The 9,992-nt window shown below is 43.6% G+C and overlaps 1 protein-coding gene across 6 annotated transcripts in view; it reads left to right on the top strand.

Moving 5' to 3' along the window:
• Positions 1-537: 537 nt before the first annotated feature.
• Positions 538-9,992, top strand: part of DISC1 (DISC1 scaffold protein) — a 200,284-nt gene continuing 190,829 nt past the window's right edge. For 4 of the 6 annotated variants that reach the window (XR_004749310.1, XM_035321293.1, XM_035321292.1 and 1 more), the window contains exon 1: positions 538-685. Coding sequence is in view for 3 of the 6 variants with exons in the window: in XM_035321293.1 (XP_035177184.1) it covers positions 613-685 (73 nt within the window). In the remaining 3 variants the exon portion in view is untranslated. Of the gene's footprint in view, positions 686-1,245; positions 1,303-2,873; positions 3,014-9,992 lie in introns of those variants that run through there. The other 2 variants (XM_035321294.1, XM_035321295.1) reach the window with 2 other exon arrangements.

Below are 9,992 nucleotides of genomic sequence, written 5' to 3'. Positions count from 1 at the left end.
GGGCATCTTGAAAAACGCTGATTCCGTCTACAGGGTTAACACAGAGAATGTGATGAGACGTGACTGAAGCAGGCATTATTTTAGCAGACTTGGTGCCAAGCCATTGTCAGTAGTCAGTCCTAAATCTATATAAAGCTCATAATTATGGCTATCAAAAGAAATAAAACTGTAAGTATAGAAATACTAGTGAGAGCAAAAGATGATGCTAGGAAGAGAACTAGGGAAGAGAAGATATCTTCAACTAGGGAAGAGAAGATATCTCATAAATGATGGAGGACTGAGTTATCTACAACACAAAACTGGGGAAGGGATTTCAGCAGGAATTGGAAATCAGGCTCGTGGGCGCTCACACGCTGCCCGAGTGCCCGAGGCCGCCCTCCCAGCGCTTTATTCAGCCCGGTGCAGCTGGGCCGCGGCCTCCCTCCGCCCCTACAGCCATGCCGGCGGGGACCCGCCGTGCTCCGAGGGCCCCCGGGCCCTCCCCGGCGGCCGCTGGAGGCCGGGCCGGAGGAGGGGCGGCGACGGGGCCGGGGCTCCCCGGCAGGGGAGTGGCCGTGGCCGCCGCTTTCCGCCCGGCTCGGAGCAAGGCGGGGGGGCCCGGCCGGGGGCGGCATGTGGCGGCCGCAGCCCCGGCCCGGCGGCACCGACAGGCGGCGCCGCGGTGGGAGGGAGGCGGCGAGCCCAGGTGAGCGGGTGGCAAAGCCGCGGGGGGCCCGGCCGGCAGCCGGCAGCTCCCCCTGCGGGGATCCGGGCCCCGAGGGGGTTTGGGGTGGGTTTGGGGTGGGTTTTAGGGTTTCCGCCTGGGCCCCGAGCAGTGCCGGCCGGGTTGGGGTCGGGGGGCTCCGTGGGGCAGGGAAAGAGGTCAGGGCTGCAGCATGCGGGGCGTTCGGCTCCCGCTTCTCAGCGCCAAGCCGCTTTTGTCGTTTTATGTATTTATTTATTTATTTAAGTTTTGATTTTTGGTCCTTTAGGCCCCAACGATTTTAGCGTTTGTTTCGCAGGGAGGGTCAGCTGAGCGAGTGTTGCCTAGGAAACTTTGTTATAGCGCTGAAGTAACCTTCATTTTTTAAACTCAGAGAACTGCAAAATTTCACCTCTGCTGGCATGCAAGGAGTTACATTGCTGTAAAAATATGTGTGTATACATCTGCGTTTGTATATGTGTATTTTAACTAACTGACTGTAAAGAGGGAAGTAACTGTACTCTCAGAGGTCAACAGTCACGTCTGTCCAAACTTGTTTAAAGGACAAAAAGGAAACTGCCATCTTCACAGAGAAGCCAACTTCATGCGTCTACGCTTGTGTGAGCAACTGAGTGTTAAAACAGTGTGATTTCTAGCATAGGTGAGCCGCTCTTCGCCTCCTCCCTCAGAGCAGCAGCCGTCAGGAAGCTGTCAGGCTGAGCGAGCGCTGCCCGCGTTACCCCGCTGGTGCTGGCGAAGGGCTGGAGCTGTGGGGAAATTCTGGAAAAATACAGCTCACCTTTCCCAGGAGAGTTCAGGAAGAAAGGCGGATCGCTCTTGGGGTGTGCCAGCTGCCTTTCTGGTTTTTCGGATGTGCGGTTCTCCAAGCGCTGGTAGCCTAGTGAAACTTTCTGCAAACACTTTGGTTGTCCGTGCCAGCGTTTCAGTAGAGAGCAGCTCATTCATGGTTTGGTAATCCACGCTAATCTTTGTGTACAAGTGGTTGAGTAACTTTTTGCTATGCTTCTGAATAGTGAGTTAAGAGCTCTGCAGTGAAGTGCCTGTGTTATAAAGGCTTCTCCAAAACATACTACAGAACGTATACCAGCAAGCACTGCCGGTAATTAAAAGGAAATTCGAGTTTTCAAAGAAATGAACCAAGTACCTTGTGATGCATTATTTCTGTTTTTGTCCTTTTGTGTTTATTCATTTACTTGCTAATTTGCAATTGGCCTTACAGTACCTCGAAAATGGGAGAAGTTCTACTTTATTAAAACTTCCACGTTTAAGTGGTAAGTCCCTTTAATTACGTTGTGTCGGTGTTCTCCCATCTCATTGCTGAAGTTAAGGTTGCAGTTTCTTCTAGGAAGAGATTAACGGTGGTTTTATAGCTGAAGTTTTAGTAGATTTTTTTCCTATTGATAGGGTTTTTAGACACTTAAGAAACTGAGAAGAAAGGATGTTTAAATGAAGTATGGGGTTTTAGAAAGAAAAATAGTAGAGTTTAGAGCTTTGTGGGGTTCAAATGTACAAAATAGCAGGGGGTTCACATTCCCTCACCCCACATTTTAGGGTGAGGGAATGTGAACCCCCTGCTATTTTGTACATTTGAGATTAAGACTATGTCCATCTATGTCTTTTTTTTTTTTTTTTCTTCCCAGTGTTTATACTATAAAAGTTACAGATTTTCTCTACAGTTCTTCAAGACTGGACAGTGAAAATAATAACCTGTTCTTGTACACTATACTGCTAACTTACCCAGCAGCATGGAAGTGTGGGCACAGGCAAGTACTATATTGCCACTGGCTTCCTCCCTCTTTAAATTCAGATAAATCAGCCTTTGTTCTCTTCAAGTAAAATGAAGTCAAAAGTTTGGGCCTAAGCTGCTGCTTCTGGAATTGTAGTGGGGTCATGTAAGAAAAGAGGATTTATTAGCACCAGTATAAATTAATTGTAAAGAACGGAAAGACAGAAAGCACTGCAAACAATGTTTTGTACTCACTATAGCAAAGAACCCTAAAGGTTAATTCCGACTTTGTTCTCAAATTAGGCACACTTGGTTAGGTTTTTTTTGCTCGCCATAACTTGGGCCTCCTACAGCTACTGAACTACCTGACCTTTCAAATGAGATCTACTGGAGTGTGCAGCACCTCCTGAGTGCTCATCAGGAGTTATGATTTTTTCATTTCAGCATTTGGCTTCCTTGAGCAAACGTTCTTCCTAATTGAGCAGCAGACAGTGTGCAGCCTTTCCTGGTTTTGGACATAATACGTATTAACAACTCGTGTGAAAACAGCTTTTCACACCACCTTTGGAGTATCGGGCTTAAAGGTAAACAGAGAGGAACCTGTGGAGTTGCCATAGTGATTTCCAAGTTCATCCTTAGCATGTTGTGTCTTTTACCAGAGAGCAGCCCTTTCATGCTGTGTCACTTAGATTAGGATTGAGCCCAGGGTATGTTGTAATACTATTCAATATTCTTGAAGGAAAACTGCTGCAAAACCCTTATGTATCAGGGATGAATGTGCCCTTTGTAAATCAGCAGTCACACGAGGAAAAACTTGGCTCTCTGGCACTGAACAAAGGCTACTGCGCCTATGTTAAGTACTGTAGTATCCTTATTTGGAGCTGTTTACTTAATTCTGGGTAATGTTAACTATTTAACACTCCATTAAAGTTTTTTTTCTTCTTCTTCTTTTAGCATATAGGCTAAAAGATCCCATTAACCGCTCACCTGAAATACGCTTTTGGGGAGAGACATTTCTTTTCCGAGCCTCCTAGCTATTGATGCCGTGGAAGCAGAGATCAGCTATTGACATACTTTGTTAAACGCGAGTTTGCTGTATGAAAATTGAATTAGCGATCGATGTGGAGTTATTTCCCTGTTTACTGATGCTGCGAATGTGAAGTGGCTTAATGACTAATCTAAAGTCTGCAGACAGAGCTCATGTGTGCCTGAAGTATGGTTTCTTTGTGATTCCTTTGGGGCACGCCGAATTTGGATTCCATCTCCCCTTTGTGTGACGTACCGCATCTGCATACAGTACAGTACTGCAGTCCTTATTTCAGACCCTCCTTCATTTAACAGCCCTGCTTCCTTCCAACATGCACACCTCTTATTATCGCTATATGATAAATTACGAACAGGGCCCCTGTTGCCTAATGAGTATGATTGGTGGTGCTTTCTTTTCTTTCCCACCCCCTCCTCCCTTTCCTTCCTTTCTTGCTGTCTTACAAATGTTTGTTTGTTGCGCGACCCTGATGTCAGAGGAGTTTGGTTACTCTGCTCTTTTTGCCTTCTCTCAATATGCTTATTTGTAACAACACCTAGGCGCACCAAGTGTGAAAACATTTAGATTTCACATGGAAAAAGTCAGTATTTCCTGCATAAACAGTTAGTTGTGTTCTCAGAATTAAGGCTGGGAAGTGGAAAATGCATTTTCTTAATAGTGCTTAGCTGGCTCCATTTCAAAGGTATATGCGTTACCTGCACTTCTAGATCAGATCAAATACCATGCAAGTCAGAACTGCAAGTGGAACAGTAATGTGCTAAGGAAGGGATGTGTATATATGCTCAGATGATAAAATCTTCATGTGAAAGAACTGCATGGGAGAAGTGGATACTTGGAACTAAGAGCAAAATGAATGGGATGTATATGAAATTCTCTTCCACCTTTCCCTGTTCTCTGCAATGGCAGCAGAATTGGCTGCTTAGAGGCATTTAGCGGGCGCTGGCTGAAAGGCTTCTTTTGCTGGGGTGAGAGGTCAGCAGAGCAGGAAAACATTACAGAGGAAAATCTCTTAGAGCAACTTTGAGGCAACCTGCAGAGTGGAAAAGTCAAGAGGTTGGTGGTGAGTATTGTAAAACTGAGTAAGAATGAAAGGCTTAGCATCTATGGACAAGACAGAAAATGGGAGTTGGTGTAATTAGATCTTCTGAACTGTTTTGCAAACTGGCATAAGGAGGGATATGTGGCATAGGTGTCGCTTCTGAACGCCTTGCTAAATTCTTTATAATATTAATGGGAAAGTAGAGTCAACTGGTAGTGATGTTTTCAATGTGCCTGTACATAGTGAAGTTTGACAGGGGCTTCATGGCTTTGCTGATTGATGGGGTGAGCAGAGCAGTCCCTGGCTTAGCTCACCTAGATGGCCCCGCTTTTGAATTTACTGGCAGTCGTACCTTTGGGTCTGATAAGGGTGTTTTGAGCACTGAAGGAAAGCATTTGTAGGGTCCTTTCCTTTTGTTCTTGGAAAGCTGTATGGTCTCCAGAGAGCTTGGGAAGGGGAGGGACTTTTTATTATTATTTTTCCCTCCTAGTAAGCTGCTTCCTTGCTGCTTTAGTGGGATACTGAAATTATTTTGTTACCCATCTTAAATGATATGTTGGTAAGTATCCTCTCCACTGGTATATCAGCTTAACTTTATGGATTATCACTGCTGCAGATACAGACACCTGGAATGGTGCTGGTGGAGACCACTTACAAAGCCAAATGGTTATAGCTGTAGGGTTATTTTTTCTTAGATTGTAGCTGTCTGCTTTTTATGGTCTGGTTGTTCCCCTTCCTACACGTAAATATATTACCTCACTAAAACTTCCAAGGCTCCAAGGAATGATTATCACTCAATCTCTTTGTGGTAAGTCCAAGCGTCTCAGCCCTGTAAAGTACCTGACTTTTCATTGGGAGGGCTCAGATGATCTTATCAGGAGTGGCTTGTTTTCTCATAGGTGTTGGGAAGCATAGCTTTGGGGACAAGAGCTTTCGCTTCTAGGGTTTTGGCTATGGACAGTTACTGAGGCAGTGGTGAGACTGAATTTCATGCACTTGATGGAGGTCCAGGTGCTTCCTCTTGCAGAAACCCTGTGGAGACCCAGGTGATGTGGGAGAGGGGGCTGCTGTTCCTCAGCGTGGTTTTGCGTGTCAAACTAGTTAATAATCAACGGGTATTGCGTTTCCTTTCCCTGGGAAATCTGAACGTGGCTGTGGCAAGGCAGCTGCTGTAGTGTTCATGTGTTTGTGGTCTGAGTCTTGTACAGCCGTGGCTGTGAGAAGGGCTGCTCCACTTAATGGAGCAGTCTAAAAGGCTGTTTATTGGTTTCCTGGGCAAATGAGGACAGGAAGGGAAATAGCGTGCTTGTCAGGTGGTCTCAGGTTGCTCTAAGGTAAGGAAAAACCAGCTCCTGCTTCTCATGTTGTATGCAGTGAGCACTGATTAATTGGCTATTTCTTCTTTTAGCAGATAGGGAATTTTCATGATTGCAGTACCAGCTCTTGTCGATAGCAGAGTTTTCCATGAGATCCTATGCTCCAAGGCCAAGTTAAAAAACATTTCATATTAGCTGAGAGGTGTTCTCTGCATGTCTTTAGTACAGTTACAATGCTGAGTTTTTCAGAATTGTGTTTGTAATTGCTTTTGCCTTTATGTGGTAGGACTGTGGGATAATAAGCAGTGTTACCATTCTGGAAAGGACGATCTATAGGACTTCATCACCCATTGGGAAAGGAGCTGGCATGCCCTGTTCTTGTCAATGCCTTTTGTTTATCCTATAGAGGATGGCTGGTAAGATACTTAATCTCTGCTTAGTTGTATAGGCTGTGTATATTGATGCCATTTGCTTTCTGAACTAATTTAATATTTTAAAATAACTTGCCTTTATTCTAATTAGTGATAATGGTGTGTAGCAACATTTTTGCTGTGTTTCTGGTGAGCTTGGGGTGGCACCAATGCCCTTGATGAGGGCTCGAAGCTTTCAGCTGGGTCTGCACACACTTGTTCATGTTACTGCTTTCTGTGCTGCCAGGTCTTAGTAAAGCTCTGTGTGCTTTGTCCAGGCATTCAGTTGGAAGTCTGTGGCCATAGCAAATTCAGAATGGCTGTGGTTTAAAAAAAGCCTGTATGAGTGTTCAATGCAAGCCACGGGAGGAGTACCTGGGGTTGCTGTTTGTCTTCCAGGCCCCTGCTTTGGAACAGTTGTGCATTCTGAAAATGGCCTCTAATGACTTGAAAACCATGATATAAAATAAGAGAAAAGCTTTAAAAAGGAGGGTTAAAATACAGAGAGCAAGTAGGGAATAATAATGGTAATAAAAAAAATGAGCAAACAGGCCAGGTAAAGACACTACAGAGGACGTCTTAAGGCTGTTCTAAGGAATTTTGTGTAGCAGCCTGTGTATGTGTTGTAAACACCAACACTGAGCAGGAGTGTAAGAAGAAAGAGACCAGCCCCGGAAAACCAAGAAGTAAAGAAAACCAAGAAAAGGAGACATAGAAATATCTGGGTGTTTGTGCACTCAGTTATATAAGACATACACCCATGTCATTGGCTATGGCTGCCTGGTACCGGTGCGAGGCACAGTATTCAAGTTTGCCTTCTTCCATGCCCATGTTGTAGTTAGACTTTGTGGACTGGGTAGGGTGGAGGTGGTGGTTCCTGGGTGATCGTCCTCCTTTTGCCAGGTACTTTGTGTGAGAGGCTGGTTTTGTGGTAGCTGCTCAAAGGGGGATACCTTTTTTTTTTTTTTTTTTTACGTTTTTCAAAGGCAAGTGTCTTCAGACAGTTGCAGTCTAGCAGATGGTCCCCTCTTGTCCGCCTGTTGGAAAGCAGGCTAAGAAAAGGTATCAAAATAATTTTTAATATAGCAAACTGAATGATGCCTTGAGAGATGTGCTTTCAGATGTTTGTACAGCCAATAAAAAAGTCTTGGTAATAAACATTTTGTGAAATAACTGCAGTAGATCAAAGTGACATTTAAGTGATGCTCATGAGCATCGTTTAATCACTAGCTAACTACTAAAGGTCTGCTGCTGTGGAACAATAGGAGTTTTTATGTTATGCCTTATTGTGTCTGTCTTGCTTAAGGCACTGGCTATCATTGAAGCTTGTGATTTCTGTGTGTGTTGAATGCTTAAAAGCTGCTTGAGAACCTATTTACTTCAAGTATTGAACTTTTAATTTTGTTTGTAGAAAGCCAGCTGTTTCCGCCTTCCAGGATGTGATGAAGCTGTTGTTTACTAACTTCCTTGTGACTCCCTTGTGAAGTAAAATCAGATGAATTGCTTTCTTTCTCAGTTGCGTGTATTGTCACTGATGATACACTTGAACTGATGTTGTGTGTATAGCTAACACGATGGAATACTGCAAATCCCAAGACTTGTTTTTAAAGCTGGGGTATATCATGGGATCATTTGGGTTGGAAGGGAGTCAGTCGGCAGGTCTCTGGTCTACCTCCCTGTTCAAAGCAGGGCTGACTGAGGCCAGAGCAGATTGCTCCAAGCTTTATCCTGAGCCCTGGAAGCCTCCAAGGGCTGTGAACAGCCTCTCTTGGCAGCCTGCTGCACTGCTTGACTGCCCTTGGGGTGAAGTTCTCTTATTGGTATGTAGCATCTTAGGAATATTGTTGCTAGTAGATGGGAATCAGGTGTCATTTATAATCTAGTTTTAGAGTGGCACACTTGGCATTCTTTTTATTTACTTTAATTCCTGTAGCATAAAAGAGCTGCTGTATTTGCTGAAACTTGCTGCAAATATATCTTTAAACCCAAAGAGGGCATTCTAACCTTAAAGATGTCCTTAGTTCGGTCTTCATGATTTTCTCTGATACAGAAGCCCTTGCTTATGACTCAGACTTTGAGGTAATTTAAGTTTAAGACGTTTCATATGTTTTTGCTCAGTAATGCACTATGACACTTTTATTGTACAGGAATGAAAATCCATGTATCTTCTCAGTATCGCTCTCAGTCTTATTGGCACCTCTTTGTTTTTGTAAGGCTGTTCATGCAGGATGTTCCTATTCACTGGGGGTTGAAGGGAGAGGATGATTTTTAGGTCGTGGAGCTCTTGCAAGTCACTTCAGAATTCTTTGATTTGTCCTTTCCTTAGTCAGTAGAGGACTTAAGGCTTCTGGCTTAAAAGCAGCCCTGTTTCACTCAGGAATTAAAGGAGCTAGTCAATGAACCTCTTCTTCCAATAAACTATCTTTCTGGGCTTACTTTGCTCAGATGCTTTATAAGAATGCTTTCCTCTGTCAGATCAATGGATTAGTTTAGACTTGTTAAGTTTGGAGTACAAAAATGAAGACAGGCTCAAACTGTATTATAGATAAGTTAGGGAGTCACTTAAATATGATTTTTGGTTCTTTTTCTTACTAATTTGTGGTGAAAATTTAACTTAAACCGGAAGTTTCCAATGAAAATTTGCTGTGCAGACTTGGCATAAAGTAACATTATTGTCAGGATCTGCCTCAGGGAGACCCAAGACTTCAAGGTTTGGTAGTTTTGAGAGTATTCACATTCTGTCTAAACATAGCCTTTTCAGATCTCCAATCCTTTCAATAAAGACAGGAGTTCCAAAAGAGCAAAGCCTTAGGTATGTTTTTATGGGGCATGCTCTGTGACTTGGGTAAGTCCGCTAACTTCTCACGTGGTCTCTTTTAACCACAAAGTAATGCTTCAGATTGTGCTGTGCCTCAGGACCGAGGAGATCAAATGTCTCTTGCAATGCTTTAACTTTCCCCAAAAGGAAGCCATGGCAGCTCTGTCAGCTCCTCGTTAATAACAACACTGCTGTGTACAAAAGGGCTGTGTAACAGAAGTACCCTGCCCAAGGCTGAGAGCAGCAGGGGCAGAAATCCCCGCTGTCACAACGCTAACGCTACCCCACGGCCTGGCCCTTGCATCTGAAGGGGACAGGCCTCTGCGGGTTACCCCGCCAAGTCCTAGAATTTGGGTTTTCTAAAGCCTGTAATAAATTTTCTTGATTTTATTGGAAATAGAGTTACGTGCATGATCTGTATTAATTCTGGAAGACTATGTGAATGGCACTCAGAGTTGTTGTTTTCTTCCTGTCAAGCATTTTGATACCCAAGAAGATCTATGTTACAATCAGCTCTTCTTATCCCCTCTAAAATGCTAAGCTGAATTGAGAATAGATTGAACAGAGAAATTTAATTAGCTTATTCAAGACAATCTTCCTTCTGTGTAAAGGATATCTTTCAAGGGTCAGCCTGATTTTTGTTGTTGTTTGTATTTACTTCTCATTCTTTAACTTGAAATATTTTACTTAAGACTGTGTTTCATTACAGTATCATACAGATCCTTTGGTGCCCAAGAAACATCTGCAACCTATCTCATGAAAGGGCACAATTTCTTTGAAGAATACCATTCGTTAACTTACTTTAATAATAAGAGCAGACAGGTAGGGTTCAGTGAAAGGTAGCGGATCCTGTAGCCTTGCTTAAGTAGGAATACTTTAGGAAGGAATTGCAAATAACATGTGACAGAAAAGATTTTTTTTTTTTTTTTAAAAAA

Source organism: Oxyura jamaicensis, chromosome 3 (assembly GCF_011077185.1).
Source record: "Oxyura jamaicensis isolate SHBP4307 breed ruddy duck chromosome 3, BPBGC_Ojam_1.0, whole genome shotgun sequence".
Taxonomy (NCBI): domain Eukaryota; kingdom Metazoa; phylum Chordata; class Aves; order Anseriformes; family Anatidae; genus Oxyura; species Oxyura jamaicensis.
This window is presented reverse-complemented; position numbering and strand designations above follow the sequence as displayed.